The sequence below is a fragment of the Triticum aestivum genome, chromosome 2D (genome assembly GCF_018294505.1).
Source record: "Triticum aestivum cultivar Chinese Spring chromosome 2D, IWGSC CS RefSeq v2.1, whole genome shotgun sequence".
Classification (NCBI taxonomy): Eukaryota; Viridiplantae; Streptophyta; class Magnoliopsida; order Poales; family Poaceae; genus Triticum; species Triticum aestivum.
Genome location: NC_057799.1, coordinates 540879546 through 540900422, shown reverse-complemented (window position 1 = coordinate 540900422; position 20877 = coordinate 540879546). Strand labels below are relative to the sequence as shown.

The window sequence follows — 20877 nt, the reverse complement described above, 5'->3', positions numbered from 1 at the left end:
ATCCTTTCGATCGTAGTTTTCACCCTGGGATGAGCAGGACTCTTCTGAGGCTAGCTACCAATTTCAGGATGAATAATAGGATAGTTCCATGGGACGAACTCACCGGTAGTGACACCATAATGAATGAGTTGGCTCACCAATTACGTAGGTCTGGGTGGCCTGAAAGGACCTATGAGGAGGTACGTAAAGAACTTAGGTTGCATGACAGGTGGAAGAAGGTAGTGGTGCCGAAGAGTGAAACTTTCAGAAGGATTGCAGCAAATAATCCATGTTTATGGACTGAGGAGAGCGAGGACGAAGATGATATCTTCATGCCGCCGCTTCTGGGTTCTGCATCGTCGAAGGGCAAGAGTTCTTCATCATCGAAGGGCAAGGTTTCTGCATCGTCGAAGGGCAAGAGTTCTTCATCGTCGAAGGGCAAGAGTTCTGCATCGATCGAGGATGACGATGATGACTTCATGTAGTTTTTATGCTGTATGTTGTGAGTTCAGTTACGTACCATTTAATTTAGATGTAGTTCTATCTAGTTGTTTGTAATGTCTCGTTGTATGAGTATTATGTTCTATCTAAATATGATCTTGTAGTTCGGATAACAGAGTATTAGAGTAGGCATATGTCTCATACATAAGTACATAGTCATTTGTCTCATACATACAATAGACATAAGTCTCACACAGAAATAGATGGTAATGTCTCTACTGATAGATAGAAGCGTCAATGACGACGTCTGGCCTGGCGGGGAGGCGGATCTGGAAGCGGCGACCATCCCAACCTGTCGGGTGCCCTAATGTGACGAGGAGGAATCTCAGACTCTCCCTGGTCATGTTGTGTATCCTGTGTGGGGCCTGGTGGAGGAGTCAAAAACATGTTCATCCACTTGGTGTGCTGCGACATCTGAGCCTGTATGTTCTCCTCGGGATGTTGATCACTCCCCACGTATCATGTGATGCCGACATAGATGCCTGATATCCGTAGGCTCCTACGCGATGGAACGTTTCATCATGAAGAATGAGGTCGCGTCAATTAATATTGAAAACAATAAATATGAAGACACATACCTGCTGGCTGTGACGGCTGCTCTGGCTCAAACACGAAACTGGACGAGGGACCGTGCTGCTGTGGCTGTGGAGATAACACGAAGCTCGACGAGGGACCGTGTTGCTGTGGCTGTGGAAAAAACACGAAGCTCGACGTGGGACCATAGTGCTGCGGGTGCCACGTAGAACTGCCAGGTTGGTCAGGACGGGTGGCCTGGTTGTCGGCTCATGTGCTAGACGTGGACGTAGTTGATGTCGGTGCATGGAGTGACGCGGCTGCTCCTGCTGGTGCTGAACAACATCGGTTCTCCGGGTGCACGTGATAGCCTCGTACACAGTCCGTATCTTATTCTGAATTCTTTCCAAGAAGGGCTGTAGCACTAGACGATGCTGAAGAAGAGGTCCAGACGATAGTGATCGTCCAAAGGTGGTCACGTCGTCGTAGAGTTCGCGTGTCAAGGTAGCCTGCAAATTTCCATGACGATTAATAATGTCTGTCTCTTGCACGTCAAAGTATGTGACAACATTACGTAAAGAAAATATATCTTACCGCATACTGCCTAGAGCCCGAAGTATCATAGCTCGGGTACATATCCGACGGAGTTGGATCCGGTATCTCCTCTGGGTGGGAGTACTCAACGATGCGTAACCGTGTTCCGGTCATGTAGCGCCGCAAATAGAGATTGAATTCATCGAGATCGAAATTGTGATTCTCGTGCCATAGATTTGTGTTTGCTGTCTCCCATTCTATAACATACGGCTCTAGTCTAACTAGCCAGTCAGCAGTTGTCCTGGTCATGCCCTTCCTTGTCGTCCTAAAATTATGGTGTGTGTTCAACAATTACCTAAAGCTTCGAATAGAGTACTATGAAAGATAATGCAACATTGAAAAACTGGTTAATACATGTGGATGTGTGCTGGCACCGGGTTCTCTATAGGGGGAGGTAGCTCCAACTACAGAAGACCAAATTGCCTCATAACCCTCTGTTGTGCCATCTCCTCGACGAAGACATCGAAGATGATCTTAGATTTTGTCATCCAGTAATCTCGGTCCCTTGTGCATAGCACAGACATACCACCAAGGTATCTCGCTTGTATGGCTGCTTCCGTGTAGGGCTGCCAGATGACCCCGGTGTACGCATCGAACTGCTCGTTCAATGCTGTGTATGCCTTCCTGGTCTGATCACTAGCAAAGCGTCTCTGCAGAGAAGAAAAGTTAGTAGCCGCTAGCATCAAACTATCTCTTATGGAGAAAAAAGTTGCATTAAACTATAACACGGTGCATACCTCGCGACGTGTCCAACACAAACCGAAAGTAGGCATGTCGATGCCATCAACATCAAACATGGCGTCTATAGGCTTATGAACACGTACATCTGGTCGCCCTATAGAGAACCTCTCCCACGACCACAGCTGTAGGAATAGAGGGCATCCAAGAAGGGCTGGCTTTCTCGATGTAAGCTGGCAACCGTTGCACATACCTCGGTTGTAGCCGCTAAGACCGCCGAACCCCAACTCCTCTGTTTGATCTGATCCGCCGTCTGAGCGTTCGCTATCTCGAGTGCCATAGGGATGTAGAGCGCGCTAATAGTGGTGACATGGTTCTTCGTGAACATCACCTTGCCAAAAAGCCACATTAAGTAGGCCTCCAGGCTCCGAGTGATCTGTTCCGCAGTCAACGGCGCCCGGAAGTTCTGGATCTGCATTAAGCGAAGAGAAAGTTTTAGTAAGCCGCAATTATTTTCTGTAAAACTGTATGCACGATAATTTGAAAATAATAGGTAGGGGAAATTACCCAAAAATTTAGCAACCACTCATACTTAGGTCCGTGATGCTCCCATACCGGATCCGGAGCATCCAGAAAAACACCATGAAAACGTTGTGTAAGAGCTCGCTCCCAACCAGCCGGTGCATCCAACGGTCCTACGGCATGACCTGCCAACGGTAGTCCGAGCAAAAGTGACACATCCTCCAGAGTAGGAGCCATCTCTCCCCATCTGAAGTAAAACGTGTGGGTCTCTGGCCTCCAACGGTCCACTAAGCAGCTCAGCAAGGACCCATCGATGGCGAGGCGTTTCTCACCCAGTATAGACTCAACCAGACGCGCGAAAGGTAAAAGGCCAGCCCATTTCAACCTTCAACAAAGAACATTTAAGTTAGTGTCTCCCATTAATATGCATGTCAGTGTGCAAATTAATAAAGCACGTACCGCTGAAGCCATCCTGAGTGTATCATCCAGTTTTTCTTAGGAGTGCGAGTGACCAGAGGCTCAAGTTTGCGCTCATACCATATCGCAGCACGATGACCCCTATCAATGTCCCCATTCAGCAACCACAATCCCGACATTCCTGCACATACAAAATTCAGAACATAGTGCCACACTTAATACAAATCTCCTCTCAAGTGCCGCATGCATACAAATTCAGAACATAGTGTCACACTTAATAAAAATTCAGAACATAGTGTCACACTTATTACAAATTCAGAACATAGAAAAATTCAGAACATAGTGCCACACTTAATACAAATTCAGAACATAGTGCCACACTTAATACAAATTCAGAACATAGTGCCACACCACACTTAATACAAATTCAGAACATACTACTGCTAGCTTAGCTTCTTCCTCTCGCCCTTACTCCTCTACTGCCTCTACCTCCTCTTCTTCCCTGGTTGCCTCGTCCACGCCCAGTGACGAAAGTGGGACAATTAGTGTCCCTATGGCCAAATTCATTGCATAGAATGCATTGCCTAGTCGGACCTCTTGCTTTAGATTCATCCATATCATTCCGGATGCGCTGACACTGCCGTCTGCCTCTACTTGTACGCATATGCTCTGGGTTTGGAATGTAACGCCTTTCGGCGGGGTTGACGCTGTTGAAATTACCCATTGATCGAAAACCCATCAGCTCACCTGTCCAGGTATTGAGGACAGACTCTTTCAGAAAAAATGGAGACACAAACGATATTGCGTCCATTCCAAGCTGCCCGCAAGCAGCAAGTACATGTGAGCAAGGTAGGTGAAGCAATTTCGGTTTATTGCATGTGCACTCACACGTTGGCCAGACTTCATTGCCAATTTTCACCTCATGCGTCCTCAACTCATTTGCACATCCGAATTTGTTGTTGGCTAAGCGGACCTCAAACCTTCTTTCTTGATTACCGATGGCGACTACAGTGTGTGACCTAGCTTTTTGCATCTTGTTGTCCATGTACTTCGTGACTCTTTCACAATACCGTGTATTTAGGTTGTTCAAGATATGCTGCTCTGCTTTTTGACGTCTATCTCTGAAATACTTGACGGTGCCATAGAAAATACCCTCAACGATGGCTGTAAGTGGCAATGCCCGGTTTCCTCTAAGGACAAAGTTGTATGTTTCCACGAGGTTCGTTGTCATGACACCGTACCTTGCTCCATGTGTGTCATGTAGCAAAGACCACCTCTCCAGAGGCTCATGCTCTATCCACTGCTCGAAGGTTTTAATCGACCTCCCGAGCCTTCTCCTAGTACCAGGTGGGTCAAAGCCTGGCAGGTCACATAGCCCAACAGGCTCCTCCTCCACGGCCGCTGTTCCTGTTGCCAACTGTGCAGCTACTGCTTCAACATGTGCCCTCACCGCTGCATCTCTTGCAGCTTTCCTGTCCCTCACGTGTCTCTGCGTGCACACATTAAGTCTGTCGCGTATCAAATTGTACTTCCATAACTGGTTCTGCTTGCAGAGTTTTTTGAACAGATTCATCAGGTTCTTATTTCTAAACTGCGAGAAGAAATTAGCCCCCAGATGGCGCATGCACCAACGGCTCTGCAAGTCCTGCCATGGAACTTGTTCCTCAGGGCCTGGGTTTGTCAGTGTCCTTATCGCACTGAGTATACCTACATGCCTGTCATGAAGGATGCACACATTGGGCTTCTCCTTCACAACTGATATTTTCAACTGCCCGAAGAACCATGTCCAACTTTCAATGTTCTCACTCTCCACAAAAGCAAATGCTAGTGGGACGACATGATTTTGGCCGTCTTGACCTATGGCTGTCAGGATCTGACCCTTGTACTTGCCTGTGAGAAAAGTACCGTCAACACATATCACCGGTCGGCAATGCTTGAAAGCTTCGATGCATACACCGAAAGAGAAGAAGAGACGATGCAACACCCTCACAGTTGGGAACTCTGGCATGAACATGTCTTGGATATCGATATAGGTGCCTGGATTCCGCTGCTGCAGAGTGTGGAGGAGGTGGACAACAGAGTCATATGCATCAAAATAAGAACCAAATCTCCTCTCAAGCGCCGCATACTTAGCCCTCCAAGCCTTGCCATAAGAAATTCTGTACTTGAACCTGGCAAAGACTTTTGTCTGGACTGCCTTCACTTCCATAGCTTTGCCCTGCACTATCTCATCGTAAAACAATCGAGCAATAAGCGTGGATGAAAGGTTGGCATGATCTTGAGGGATGCAGGGAATAAGACAAGTGTGATTAACTAAGTCACTTATCACCCAACTTGTGCCATACTTAGGGAGAAAGCCGTGCACCCTGGCGGGACAATCTGCGTTCTTGCATACCATTGTCAGGAATTTCTGACTGGACACCTGAGCTGTGAAAACCCTTTGCGTGGACATTGCCCAATTAATTATTGCATCCTTCAGGGCTTGCTTGTTCGGATACATAGCACCCGTCGCAATATTGTTCTGGTGATATTGCCAGGCTGAATCATGTCCATCATTCACGGTCATTGCAGATGAGAAGTCATGATTCCACCATGCAGGATTCGGGACCTCCTCTGCATTTTCTTCTTCATCTGACTCGTCAGAATCATCGGCATGACCCCTTTCAACATCGGTGTCTTCTTCTTCCATCTGGTTCTGCATGTGCCCATCTACCTCGTCAGCGTCCACCTCGCCATTGTAATCACCATCGGCATTTCCTCCTTCTACCTGACTACTCTGCCCTGGTTCATAACCATAAGCATTTCCTCCTTCTACCTGACTGCTCTGTCCTTGTTCGTAACCATAAGCATTTCCTCCTTCTACCTGACTGCTCTGTCCTTCGTAGCCACCCTCGCCTTCATGTGCAGTGACCTCCTTCACGACGGGAAGCACTAAAGCAACAGGATTGCATCCCCTTCGTTCACAACCTTGTAACCACCGCACCCAATCGGAGTCTCCCTCTATTGGCCTCAAATAAAAGTAAATTATTGAACTTGACCGTGTCCACAATGCATGAACACCGACGGTGTGTGTTTCAGTATCAAGACCTAAACTTGCCGCAATCCATTCTTTCAACTGACTGACTGACCATGTTTGTGGTGCGCTCATTGGCACCTCTATGTGAGTAAATTCACTCAGATCTGCTCCCATCTCAGTTGTTTGGACAGTACCAGGACCGTAGTAAAATCTGAACTTCACTACATCGGACATCTCGACTCACCTATTTTTTTTTCAACAACGAAATACAAGTATTAAGCAACAACTTAATATCCCCACTAACAAATATTAGACATGTCTATATATTACCTAACTATATATTACAGAATATTAACGGAGCAACTAATACAATTCACACACCTACAAGTATATTACGAATATTTGTCGTAGCAACTACAAATATTGACAGATTAATATATTTGACTGGACTGCCTATATTACGGACCTTTTTTGGAACTACTACAAATACTGACACTCCTAAATACACATTTTTACACAACTAATTAGTTGACATCTAAATATATTTACGTATACTACCGGGGCAAATAACAATAATCGCACACCTAATTTATTTCACATCGAAACATATTAACAAATACTACCGGAGCACCTACGAAAAATAAAATGTTTGCTGAAATATACCCTTGAAGCGTGCGTGCGAACGAAGAATGACGAACGGCGGCCACCAAACTGCCGGTGCTCCGCCTCCAACGAAGAACGACGAACGACAGCTTCACCTCCACCACACTGCCCCAACTTCACCACCACCACACTGCCCCAACTTCACCACCACCACCTCCACCAAAATGCTCACCACGACCACCACGAGCTACCCCATCAGTAGATCGAGACCTCTTTTGGCTGCCCTAACTGAGTTGAATCCATTCACGGTGCCAAAATCGTGAAAAACTTACTCATTTAGGTGTATAAATTGGTGGCATTTTTGTGTAGAGAGAGGAGAAGGTAAGAACAGAAGAAGAACAGAAGAAGAAGGGAGGAAGGGGAGGATAAGGCCGCAGGGAGCAGCCGGCCAGCCGCGCGCGAGGTGGGGCCGCACCCTGTCGGCCAGCAGCTGGCCGATCGGCCCGCGGTAGGCCGACAGGGGCACGCCCGCGCCGACAGCTCCCTCCCTCCCCCTCGCGACGTGGCCAGCCCAATCCGAGGCCGACGCGTGCCAGGCTGGCCAGCAGTCGGCCAGCAACAAGCCGATCGGCCTGCTGTGGGCCGATTAGGTCCAGTCGGCCGGCTGAGGGCCGACGATGTATTATTTGTGAAAAATATTTTTTTCGACGTAATATTTGTGTAATTTAATAAAAAAATGTATTATTTAAAAAAATTAGCCTTGGCCGATGGGCCACTTATCAGCCTCGTCGTGGCCGACTGGGACCTGTCGGCTCCAGCAAACCCGATGGAAGCCAGTCGACTTCGATGCGGCCGATGCCATATTACTTTTGCAAATTATCAAAACAACATAATATTTATCTAATTTATTAAAAAATGTATTATTTAAAAAATAGCGCATTTGGACATATGAGATGGCATTACCATCTCTTTGAGTGCGTTGATTATGCGAGGAAGGATGACGTAGCCCTGAGTACACAATATGCGGCTCCAAAACATCATCGGAACTCGCTTCATTTGGTTCCTGGCACATAACAAGAAATGGTCTTGTTTAGATACATTGTCGCAAGCCAATATCAGCTACATACCTCCCACAGTCAAATCAGTTCACTAAAAGGATTTTACCTGTTGGAAACTTGGTGGCATCACTGGTTCGCCCATTATTCCATTTGGTAAGCCACCAGTTGACATCATCTTCTGCATAGCACTCATTGCGTTTGTCACTCTTGCCAAGTCCTCCTGCAGCTTTTTCTGACTTCCCTCCATCACTATCACCTTCTTCCTTAGAGCGGCTGCCTCATCTTCAGCTTTTCTTTTAGCCCTCGCAGCTTCCAAGACTGCATTTTCCTGAGAGTTTTTGGGGCGACTTTCCTCTGTTACTACCACCTTCTTTCTCGGTGTGGAGACTTCATCTCCAGCCTTTCGTTTGGCCCTTGCAGCTTGCGGGTCTGACCTTTCCTGTAGGTCTTTGGTGGAGGGCCCAGGTGTATACGTGCGTGCACTAGCCCTCCTTTTTGCACCCATGGCAGGTGCATAGTCATCTCCTGACCCTTCGGGATTCTCGAGAGATGGGTCACTGGATCGTGACTGCAAGGTGAGCAAGGCATGTCAGTTCTTGAGCTCTTCGAGGAGATCAGGGCAAATACTAACATGTCAAATCTAGCAATGGACTTGCTGATATAACACAAACTTTTCTTTTTCTTTTCATTCAAGTAACATGAATAAATCATCCAGACAGAAAACAAAGAAACAAGAGTTACCTCTTCCTGATGCATCCGTGTAAAGCTCTTGGATCCAATTTTATCGACATAGGTTGATTTGGCTCGAGAAGCTTTAGATGCAGCACTTCTGGCCTGTGTTTAAAAGCATATATCAATCATCCAAATTATCCAAAATGTCTACTCCCTCACGTTTCAAAATAATTGTCTTTTCAGAGTTGGGCAAAAGAATTAAGTTTTCGTGAAATGTTTATATTGCTCATCTCTTTTTTCCTCACAAGGTCATTAATTACCTTTTTTCCACCAAAGCAAGGTATGCAAGCACAAGAAGAGTTAATTATCTCTTTTCTGATGACATTGATTAAGGGCAAAGTAGAAACACAATGACTTAAATTGCATTGGGAGTGTAGAAGTACAAGTATTTTGAGAAAAGATGGAGGCAAAAAAGCATCTATTTGAAATGGAGGGAATAGTACATTGTTACAACAAATGAAAGAGAATGCACATCACTACCTTTGCCTTTTCGGTATTCCAATATGCAACAAGGACTCGCCATTGTTCTTTTGAGACATGAGGATCTCGATCAGCAAGGCGTTCCTCTTCAGTTGTATGAGAATCATAGTGTTTCCGTTTTAAATAAGATTTCCAAATCCGCCACTTGTTTCTTATGGACCTCAGGACCGACAACTCGTGAGGTGGATCAATATCAAATTTAAGCTATACCAAAGAACGAGGAGTGTGAAAGAAGTTACAGGCAGGGAACAGACTAACATTAGAATGAATACCTTAACAATGTGCCACATAACATCCTTGTTCTCCTTTGGAATATTTTTCCAACTTATATATGTGAGAGGCGCCAATATTCCATCTCGTGCTAGTGCGCCTAGAAAGTAAATCAACATGTTTGCATTTTCTCCAATTGGCAGGCCCAAAGTGTTCAAGGAGACTGGTACCCGTACACCCTCAGGCAAGGTCCACATTTTGACACAAAGATTACCTCCTGCTTTGTGTCCCTTTTTACCTTGTTGCTGCTCTTCAGAATCAGTTATATCGTGCAGGGATACCTTATTGGAACCCTCAGGTGTCAGACGGTCATGGAACACATTATATTTCTTCTTGGCAAGGGCCCTTCTGACCTCTAGAGGTAATAACCGACAATAATTCCGCGCAAAATGCTCAGGGTCAGACATATCAGTATTTGAAGGAGTTGTTGTTAAATCAAGGTCATCTAGTTCATCAGAGTTTTCTTGAGGCAACTTATGCGCAGACGGTGTGCTAGGGTAAAGACCAGCACTCATTCTATAACTGTATGGATAGTCAGAATCAGACAAGCTTTCATCTGGAGATACAGCATATTGCTCATCGTTCTCACTTTCTACAGATTCAGTGTCTGTCCTGGCAACTGACACTTCACAATCTGGAGAGGCAGGACACTGCTGAAGAGGCTCCCATTCAATTGATTCGTCATCCATGGCATCTGCTGGCACTTGGACATTAGGACCAAAATCCTGCAGGTCACCAGGGTCACTTTCTAGAGGTTCATTTTCTATAGCAGCAGCTGAATCTTTGGCCAAACGTTTACTATGTCTAAGCTGAAGCCCTGCATTTGATGAAGCTATTGAGCCTTTTTTATTCTTCTTCTGAGTCCAACTCCAACCACTAGTCTGCTTGGAAACATTAACTTCAATCTGCTCGTTCTGGGTTTCATCATTAGTGCGTACATTTTTCTGTTTTAGATCAGCCAGCTTATTCGGAGGTGTAACCTGTTCCCGCTCCTTAAGAGCCGAGGTGTTGCCAGGCCTCTCATTAGCCTTACTTTGACTCTCAAAGTCGACATGGGTTCCATGACTACGGCTATCAGAGGTCTGTCCTTCCGCCTGCTGTATGTGGTTCAGTGGTTCTATATGTCTCTTCTTGCCAATAGTCTTAGCATTAGCTGCCTGCTGTATGTGGTTCAGTGGTTCTAGATGTCTCTTCTTGCCAATAGTCTTAGCATTAGCTAACTTTGATTTTTTCTGCTTGCTACTACACGATGCAGTAGTCTCCTTTATAGGAAGAGACCACATGGCTTCTCTATTAGTTGCAGGACTGATATGCTCACGAATTGCCTGATTTGTCGTCGATGCCTTTCTCTTCTCTACATTAACAGAGTTGGGTTCAACAGCGCATCCAGTTGGCCGAATGCTCTCCCTCGAAAGTGTTTTATTGATCATCTCAGTAGATGCCTCTTCTCCATGTTTTGCTTGGTTGATAGGTGGATGAACCACCCCATCAAGATCCAGACAGTATAACTGACTACCTTCTGCATGACTCTCATGAAAAGGCTGTTTGTGCACCTGCTGTATGCTCTGAGCAGGAGTCTTCATATGCCTCTCCCCTATACTTACAGTTTGGGGGCTAACGGAGCATCCGACTCTCTGGTTTCTATGAGTTGCAGTAGCCTCATCTATCAGTTCAGTATGTCTCGCCTCTCCATAAACTTCATGGCTGAGAAGTCCATCCTGTATCTCCTCTGAATGAGTGACTCTATGCAAGCGTGCCAGCTGTGCTCGCTTTGGCTGCATAGTGTAACTAGGGTGCTGATCATTTACATGATCTCTGACCTCATTTAGAGGCAAAGCTTGTCTCTCCTTGTTGCCTACAATACGACGGCCAAGGGGCAGTCGATTTCTCTGAAGGCTATTATTTGCAACATTCTCATTTGCCATATGTATTTGTTCTCCATCAATCATATGATCAGTATACCCCTGTTGTTCATCAGGTTCTGCTCGTGGTAGCCCTGCGCGCATTGCATAACTAGGACGCTCTTGCCATTTCTGCATCACAGGAAAAGAAAGGTGTGCACTATTTAGGGAAAAAAGGTCGATGGATCATCCAGATCTCCGACCAACTGAGCTAGACACAGTACAGAGTAAATGAAATTATGAAATGAAGATGGTAATAGATTCCAATTGAATTGCAATTTTTTCGATTGTGCAATACCAAAATCCACAACCCAACATAATCGAGAAGTACATATATACCTCCCGAGCAGCAACAATCGGTGGGACAGATGCGGCGGCGAGCGGCACGACGGCCGCCTCGGCGGAGGAGAGGATGTAGTCCCGGACGCGCGCGGAGTCGACGGCCAGCTGGGCGCCGCAGAGCGGGCAGGCGCAGCGCGATAGCCCGACCGGCACACTGAGGAGCTCGCCGCAGGCGCCGCACGGAAGCCTGGCCCCGCGTGCGCCCGCAGCGCCTCGCGGCAGGGGCAGCGCCCTCCGCCGGGGCCGCGGCATGAGCTCCGGAGGGAGCGATTGCGCCGTGCCGCAGTCGGGGCAGACGAACTCCGTCAGCCCCCGTTCCACCTCCAACGTCTCCTCGCACCCCGCGCAGCGCACCTCCAAGAACTCCTCGGCCGCCGCCGCCGCCGTGGCTAGCGGCGGTGGCGCCATTGCCTTCGAGCTAGGGCGTGATTTCTATTTCGGCGGCGGGGGAAGGAACGCCGATGGCTGGCACGGTCAGTCTCACACACTTGTCTAGGCATTGGCTAAAATATTGGCTACTAAAACCTCCCGTAAAGTTTCCGGTAAATCTTTTTCTTTAACACGAGGTCATACATACGCACATACATTCGTCCCTATAAACACAAACATGCACACACTATCCCTATGAGCACCTCAATCGGCACATCATTTTAAGATTGACAAGGTCACCACAGACATCTTCGTAGTCAACATGAATGTCTCTCCCACTGAACGCACACGAGGGCTGAAATATATTCAGAAAAATACGAGCATTAGGTAGGAAAAACAGAATTAAATTTTTTTGCTTTTCTGGCAGAAAAACGGAAACAAAGAGACAACATGAAAAACAAAAGTGAAAATTTAGAAAACAAAAATATTATGCAGACGGAAACAAAAACAGAGCTTCGGAATAGACATGAAAATGAAAGTTTCTGTTTCGTGAATATGAAATTTTTCGTTTCTATTGGCTTATGGAGCCTTTGTAGCCTAACCATCAACCATCACACAAATATACAATGAGCAAAATGGCTCATGTGTGGCCCAACTTCTAGTACCATACAAAGAAGTTAGACCTGATTGTAACCACAATGAAGGTCAAGCCTAAAATTCCCCTTCATGGATTTTTTTTGTGATGTTACAATGTGTTTTACTTCTAAGAGGGTGACTTGATGCACTGTGTTTTGCTTATATATGGATTTTGTCCTTCTAATTACCACAAATGTGTTTGGGTTGTCAAGGTTGAAAAAATATGCACAAATGCATATCTTCTAATACAATCAACATAATATTTAGTAGTCATGTTAAAAATTAAATATGTCGGTTTGCTCCAATGTTTTCGTATTTCTTTCTGCTTTCGTAAAAATATATATGGAAACAAATATGGTAGCATCAGTTTCATTCATTTCCGCTCCGTTTTCATCCATAGTGTTAAGTCTAGAACTTTAACTCTGATGGACTAAAGATATCACTGTTCTTCTAACCATTCAACCACAAGTTGATTCACAGTTACCAATAAGTTTTGGCATTACAAAGATCAACTTACTAACACATTGGCTAGCCAACAGTTCGCGACTAATACACGAGCAAGCCAAGATAATTTGGCTACCAGTTGATCAATTATCAACTTACTTTGGTCATCTCACAAGACTTGGCAATTTTTTGTAAATTTTGGAGTTGTAGAATTTTGGTATGCGAAAGTATTGGCTAGCTATTTTTTGGCGTGCAACCAAGCATGACCAAAATGCAACGACAAATAATCCAAAGAGGGATTTGAACTTACAAAATCTAGCTCTGTGCGCAGAAGCCAGTTTTTCTTACATCTCGTCCCCACCGCCTTTGCACATAAAAATGCTTTCATTTATTTCCGTATGTCATATAGTGATTGTGAATGCAATGAGGTCTTGCGTCGCAGTTTGCGTAAAAGGTTTTTCAGAATTTTTTGAAACTTCAAATTAGTATTTTGGTACAGTTCAAAAAATAGGGCTCCAATGCACCCGGGTTCCAAAGTGACTGTGGATTTTTGGAACCCGGGTGTATTGGAGGACCTTATTTTAAATACTTTGAAAATCACATTTAATGTTTCAAAAAATTCTGAAAAAAAAATCTATGTGATCATATGGATGTATATCACACATGTGTAAAGTTTGGTGATGAAATAAGTAAGTATGCGACCTATACAAAAATGGCAAAATGGTGATCTCCAAGTAGTGAATAATGCATGCACTGTTCATCTTTCCAAAATCATGATTTTGTCATTTTTGTGTAACTCACATGGTTACTTATTTCGGCACCAAAATTTACACATGTGTAATATAAATTCATATAAACATGTTGATTTGTTTTCAGAATTTTTTGAAACTTCAAAATAGTATTTTGGCACAGTTCAAAAATAGGGCTCCAATGCACCCGGGTTCCAAAGTGACTTTTTGCTGACGGCATACATTTCAGAAATGAGGTACTCCCTCTATAAAGAAATATAAGATCGTTTATATTTCTTTACAGAGGGAGTAGTATGTAATGGATATTTTAAATGTATGAACTATGGTATTTGATTCGAGAATTGTGACATATTCATCTGTTTTATATTGAATCATGAACTTATTAAAATCAATTAACTCAAACCCTATCCTGGTTTTGTGTAGTTGTTCTGCATTTTGCAGATTTTCAAAATTGATGAAAAATCGGGTGTAGACACCATGAGACTCTACCCCACAAAAAAATCATAAAAAAGTGTCATGTGAAAATAACATGTGTAATTCTTTTATCTATTGTCTTATTATTTTCTCTGCTACACAAATGCCTTTTACTGTTCTCATGGTAGCATTATTTACACTTAGAAATTGTTTCAGGCTATTTTGGCACTCTAAGAGACAAAGCCACTCCGAACCTTAGACAAGTCCTTAACTCCAATGTTCCATAAAATTCTGAAATAATTCACGAACGTAGGGAATATTGCAAATGATAACCTACAAAGATGCATACTAAATATATGGCACTTCATGTTTCTTTTTGTGTTTTGTTCAAAGAGAAGGCAACATGGATTTATTTATCCCTCCTTTTTATGAGCTTTGCAAGTTATCATTTCACAGCATTCCTTACATCCATGAATATTTTCACATTTTCTACAAACACCGAAATAAAAAAAACAACTATCCATACCAAGGGTGGGGTTCATGTTAAATGGTTTAGAAAAGTGTAGGATTATCGCAAATGATTTCATGGTTTAGGTAGGAGCGTTAGCGTGCAAAGTTTATAATTTCATCTCATCGAAACAAAACATTCCATGTCGTAGCTTAAATAAGATAGAGCAAATCCGGTGACTACGATGCTACAACTAAGGTCAATGACCAACATGATGTAACTCAACCTCAGTTGCACCTAACAGCAGCATCAGCAATCTCAGTCCTATTGGAACAGAATGATCTACAATTTGCATCTTCCAACTAGGATAGCGCCTTGGTGGAGAGCGGAGGGATAGGGGAGTGCGACGGCAGCACCGCAGTGATTCCTGAAGATATGTATATGGCACATCTCACTCTGCTTGGGGCTGAGCTCCAAGCATGTGTCAAGGAAGATATGCCAAGGTTTTAAGGATACAGCAAATGGCAGAACATAGGAACAAATCTACTCCTGCTCAGTTTCATATTTAGTTGGAATCATTTTCAGCTTCTTTACATGTGTACATCAGAGCAAACAAGCCAACATATCATTTTGGTCTTAATATGACCTTCAATTTCGACGGATATGACCTTCCATAACATATACAAATTGAGATGTGGCATTAATATTTCCCTCTGCCAGGTTATTTGACTATGCTGTGGCTGACAACTGAAGAAATGCCATGGCGTCACTTCAGCGACATGCTGTCAAGTTTGAAAACAAAGTTCCTTAACGACATTGGTAAATTTTGCTTATGTTCGGGCAACACTCCTTTGTCATCACATACATCAGCAAAATATGATTAGTTCTCTTCTCAGTCCTACATACAGGATAGACAACTAGTTGCCCTCTTACAAAAGTGCAAGAAACATGACAAGAGATTGCGATCATATGGGTGAAATGTGAGCACTTCTACCCGAGAGAAACCATAAATGGTGCCTATAAAACTAAGATCCAGCTAAAAGGCGAACACTACTGCCGCTTTGTACCCCAAGCATCAGTCGATCAGGTCCAATCTGCAAAACAAGAATGAGCCCGATAAGTCAAACGCACACAGATTGAAAACAAAAACACCATATGTGCTTTTCTCAAAGAGAGAAAAACAGCAAGGCATGTAGACTCCCTAGTCCTTTTTGTGCTTGTAAATTTCATGGAAAATGTTATATTGCACTATGTGCAAAAGAGAAGTCCCGTGCTATAAAATTTTGCCGATCACCACAAAATTTGTTCCTTTGGACTAAAAAATGCTCTTTTCCCCATGAAATTTTGCATGCATATAAGAAACTACAGCAGTCAGTGCGGTTTTCTTTTCACTATTTTTTTGACAATTCAGTTATGTTTATTTTACTGTTCACCGCAGGTGCATGTGAGCTCAGGTGCATTTCGCTGCTTTCAGTAAACCGCATACTCTTAACATTTTGGGGTTAATTATTTTTGTTTCACAGCTCGGCTCTCAAGGAGGCGTATTTGGACATAATGAGATGGTATTACCATCTCATCGAGTCTGCATTTGGACATATGAGATGGCATTACCATCTCATCGAGTCCGTTGATTATGCGAGGAAGGATGACGTGGCCCTGAGTAAACAATATGCGGCTCCAAAACATCATCGGAGTTCGCTTCATTTCGTTCCTGGAACATAACAAGAAAAGGTCTGGTTTAGATACATTGTCGCAAGCCAATATCAGCTACATATCTCCCACAGTCAAATCAGTTCACTAAAAGGATTTTACCTGTTGGAAACTTGGTAGCATCACTGGTTCATCCGTTATTCCATTTGGTAAGCCACCAGTTGACATCATCTTCTGCATAGCACTCATTGCGTTTGTCACTCTTGCCAAGTCCTCCTGCAGCTTTTTCTGACTTTCCTCCATCACTATCACCTTCTTCCTTAGAGCGGCTGCCTCATCTTCAGCTTTTCTTTTAGCCCTCGCAGCTTCCAAGACTGCATTTTCCTGAGAGTTTTTGGGGCGACTTTCCTCTGTTACTACCACCTTCTTTCTCGGTGTGGAGACTTCATCTCCAGCCTTTCGTTTGGCCCTCGCAGCTTGCGGGTCTGACCTTTCCTGTAGGTCTTTGGGGGAGGGCGCAGGTGTATACGTGCGTGCACTAGCCCTCCTTTTTGCACCCATGGCAGGTGCATAATCATCTTCTGGGCTTTCTGGATTCTCAAGAGCAGGGTCACCAGATCGTGACTGCAAGGTGAGCAAGGCATTTCAGTTCTTGAGCGCGTCCAGGAGACAAGGGCAAAAACTATGAGTTCGGATTTATAGTTACATATAAAATATAGTAATGGACTTGCTGGTATATAATACATAGGATTTTTTTTCTTTTCATTCAAATAACATATGAACAAATCATCCAGATAGAAAACAAGGACATAAGAGTTACCTCTTCCTCAAATATACGTGCAAAGCTCTTTGATCCGGTTTTAGTGATATAGGTTGATTTCGCCCGACAAGCTTTACCTGCAGCACTTCTGGCCTGTGTTTAAAAGCATTTATCAATCATAAAATGTCTACACCTCCGTTTCAAAATGGTTGTCTTTTTTAGAGTTGGGCACAAGAATGTTGGTAAAATGTCTATAACTCTATATGGCCTATCTATTTTTCGTCACAAGGTCATTAAATTACCTTTTTCTTCCCATGAAGCAAGGCATGCAAGCACAAGAGTTAATTAGCTCTTTTCTGATGACATTGATTAAAGGGAAAAGCAAGAATACAAATGAGTTAACTTTGCGTTGGAAGTGTAGAAGGGCAAGTATTTTGAGAACAAATGGAGGTGCTAAAAGGACTTCTTTTTTGAAACAGAGGGAGTACAGTGTTACAACAAATAAAAGAGAATGCACAGCACTACCTTTGCCTTTTCCGTATTCCAATATGCAATAAGGACTCGCCATTGTTCTTCTGGGACACGAGGATCTCGATCAGCAAGGCGTTCCTCTTCAGTTATATGAGGATCGTGGTGTTTCAGTTTTAGGTGACATTTCCAAAACTTCCACTTGTTTCTTATGGAGCTCAGGACCGACAACTCGCGAGGTGGATCAACATCAAATTTAAGCTATACCAAAGAATAAGCAGTGTGAAAAAAGTTACAGGCAGGAAAAAAAAAACATTAGTAATGCATACCTTAACAATGTGCCACATAACATCCTTGTTCTCCTTTGGAAATGTTTTCCAACTTACATATGTGAGAGGTGCCAACACTGCATCCCGTGCCAGTGCGCCTAGAAAGTTAATCAACATGATTGCATTTTCTCCGACTGGCAGGCCCGAAGTGTTCAAGGAGACCGGTATCCGTACACCCTTGGGCAAGGTCCACACTTTGAGACAAAGACGACCTCCTACTTTCTTTCCCTTTGCAAGGGCCCTTCTGACCTCTAGAGGTAAATAATTCCGCGCGAAATGCTCGGGGTCAGACATATCAGGAACTAAAGGAGTCGTGGTTACATCAGGGTCATCTGATTCACCAGAGATTTCCTGAGGCACCTTATGTACAGATCGGCAATAGTCCTCATCGTTATCTGGATGGTCAGACTCAGACATGCTTTGATTTGGAGATACAACATAGTCCTCATCGTCATCACTTTCTACAGAATCAGTGTCTGTCGTGGCAACTGACACTTCACAATCTGGAGAGGGGGGACACTGCTGAAGAGGCACCCATTCAATTGATTCATCATCCATAGCATCTTCTGGCACTTGGACATTACGACCAAAATTCTGCAGGTCACCAGCGTCGCTTTCTAGAGGTTTATTTTCCATAGCAGCAGATGAATCTTTGGCCAAACGTTTACTATGTTTAAGCTGAAGCCCATCATTTGATGAAGCTATTGAGCCTTTTCTATTCTTCTTCTGAGTCCAACCACTAGTCTGCTTGGAAACATTACCTTCAGTCTGCTCCTTCTGGATTTCATCATTAGTGCATACATTTTTCTGTTTTAGATCAGCCAGCTTATTCGGAGGTGTAAAATGTTCCCGCCCGTTAAGAGTTGAAGTGTTGCCATGCCTCTCATTAGCCTTACTTTGACGCTCAAAATCGACCTGGATTTCATGACTATCAGTATCAGAGGTCTGCCCTTCTGCCTGTTGTATATTGTGGTTCAGTGATTCCACATGTCTCTTCTCGGCAATAGTCTTGGCATTAACTAACTCTGGTTTTTTCTGCTTGCTACACCTTGCAGTAGTCTCCTTTATAGGAAAAGAGTACATTGCTTCTGCATTAGTTAGATGATTGGTAGGCTCATGAATTGCCTGATCCGGATGCTCTTTCTGTGTGTGTTCTGAAGGAGTTGCATCAGACTGTTCTTTTTGCATATGTTGCTTGACATGATTTGTGGTTGATACCTTTCTCTTCTCTACATTAACAGAGTTGGGTCCAACTGAACATCCAATAGGCCAAGTGCTCTCCCTTGAAAGCATTTTATCGATCATCTCAGTGGATGCCTCTTCTCCATGATTTGCTTGGTTGACTGGCGGATGAACCACCCCATCCACATCTAGACAGTCTATCTGACTGCCTTCCGCATGACTTTCATGATAAGGCTGTTTGTGCGCCTGATGTATGATCTGAGTAGGAGTCCCCATATGCCTCTCCCCTATACTTGGAGTTTGGGGGCCAGTGGAGCATCCAACTCTCTGGTTCCTATGAGTTGCAGTAGCCTCGTATATCAATTCAGTATGTCTCGCCTCTCTATAAATTTCATGGCTGAGAGACCCATCCTCCATCTCTTCTGAATGAATGACTCTACGCAGGCGTGCCAGCTGCGCTCGCTTTGGCTGAATATGGTAACTAGGGCGCTGATCATTTACATGATTTCTGACCTCATTTACATTTTGAGGAAAAACTTGTCTCTCCTCATTACCTACAATACCACGGCCAAGTGAAGGTCGATTTCCCTGACGGCTATGATTTGCAACAGTCTCATTAGCCACATGTATCTCCTCTCCATCAATCATATGATCAGGATACTCTTGTTCATCCCGATGCACGTGAATGAAACGACTGGGACGCTCTACCTGCGTCCTCCGTGGAGGAATTAACCTCGCATCAGGTTCTGCTTGGTGTAGCCCTGCGTGCATTGCGTAACTAGGACACTCTTGCCATCTCTGCATCACAGGAAAAGAAAGGTGTGCACTATGAATCTTGATGGATACCCAGGTGCCAGTGGGAGTGTGCATCAACTGAGGTAGACACACTACAAAGTTGCATATATGGAATCATCAAATAACGGGGGAAATGCCAGAAAGGCTCTGCAATACCAGCGTGAGATGTATTATGGGGCAAAAAAAAACCTTTTTTTAGGGGTAAATTTTTTTTCCCAAATGTATTCCAAAAATTTCGACTCTGCAATACCAAAATCACAGCCCAACATAATGGAGAAGCATATATACCTCCCGGGCAGCAACAATCGGAGGGACGGATGCCGAGGAGCGCGGTGCGACGGCCGCCGCGGCGGAGGCCAGGATGTAGTTCCGGAGGCGGGCGGAGTCGACGGCCAGCTCGGCGCCGCAGAAAGGGCAGGCGCAGCGCGATAGCCCGACCGGCACGCTGAGGAGCTCGCCGCAGGCGCCGCACGGCAGCCTCGCCCCGCGCGCGTCCGCGGCGCCGCGCGGCAGGGGCAGCGCCCTCCGGCGGGGCGGGGGCATGAGCTCCGGGGGGAGCGACTGCGGCGTGGCGCAGTCGGGGCAGACGAACTCCGTCAGCCCCCGCTCCACCTCCAACGTCTCACTGCACCCCACGCAGCGCACCTCCAGGAGCTCCGCGGTGTCCTCGGCCGCCGCCGCCGTGGCTAGCGGCGGTGGCGCCATCGCATTCGAGCAAGCTTAGGGCGTGGTTTCCGTTCCGTTTCGGCGGCGGGGCAGGCACGGTCGGGGGGGATGTGGGCTTTGGGGTTTGCGGCGCCGCGGTGGGCTGGGGTTTTGCGTGCTTTTCCCCTTCCCCGCTGGGCTGGCTTGCACTTAAATCCATTTGGAGAGCTTTGAGCAGTTCCCTGTCAAACTAACAAGAGGTATTCGACTCGGAGATCCAGAGCATGATTGATTTGCGGCCAATATTTGGCAAGTCTTGGTATTGCCAACCAAGCAATTGGTAGCCAATATTTGGCACAATGCTAAACATTGGTATGTCAAT

At 44.9% G+C, this 20877-nt stretch overlaps 2 protein-coding genes across 4 annotated transcripts; both read right to left on the bottom strand.

Annotated features, from left to right (window-relative positions):
* Positions 1 to 7050: 7050 nt before the first annotated feature.
* LOC123054349 (uncharacterized) lies at positions 7051 to 12079 on the bottom strand. 2 transcript variants are annotated; one of them, XM_044478111.1, is made up of 7 exons: positions 11604 to 12079; positions 9366 to 11396; positions 9094 to 9297; positions 8623 to 8715; positions 7988 to 8449; positions 7787 to 7886; positions 7051 to 7111 (listed from the first exon to the last, which is right to left on the bottom strand). In XM_044478111.1, the coding sequence occupies exons 1-7, from the start codon at positions 12012 to 12014 to the stop codon at positions 7071 to 7073; spliced, it is 3342 nt and encodes a 1113-aa protein (XP_044334046.1). In that variant the 5' UTR covers positions 12015 to 12079; the 3' UTR covers positions 7051 to 7070. The 2 variants fall into 2 exon arrangements, with proteins under 2 accessions (XP_044334046.1, XP_044334045.1); XM_044478110.1 differs by lacking the exon at positions 7051 to 7111 and having other exon boundaries at positions 7177 to 7886.
* Positions 12080 to 15361: 3282 nt separating this feature from the next.
* LOC123054348 (uncharacterized) lies at positions 15362 to 20665 on the bottom strand. 2 transcript variants are annotated; one of them, XM_044478108.1, is made up of 7 exons: positions 20139 to 20665; positions 17874 to 19853; positions 17602 to 17805; positions 17137 to 17229; positions 16479 to 16940; positions 16236 to 16377; positions 15362 to 15760 (listed from the first exon to the last, which is right to left on the bottom strand). In XM_044478108.1, the coding sequence occupies exons 1-6, from the start codon at positions 20553 to 20555 to the stop codon at positions 16282 to 16284; spliced, it is 3252 nt and encodes a 1083-aa protein (XP_044334043.1). In that variant the 5' UTR covers positions 20556 to 20665; the 3' UTR covers positions 15362 to 15760; positions 16236 to 16281. The 2 variants fall into 2 exon arrangements, with proteins under 2 accessions (XP_044334043.1, XP_044334044.1); XM_044478109.1 differs by having other exon boundaries at positions 16278 to 16377.
* Between the last annotated feature and the right edge of the window lie 212 nt (positions 20666 to 20877).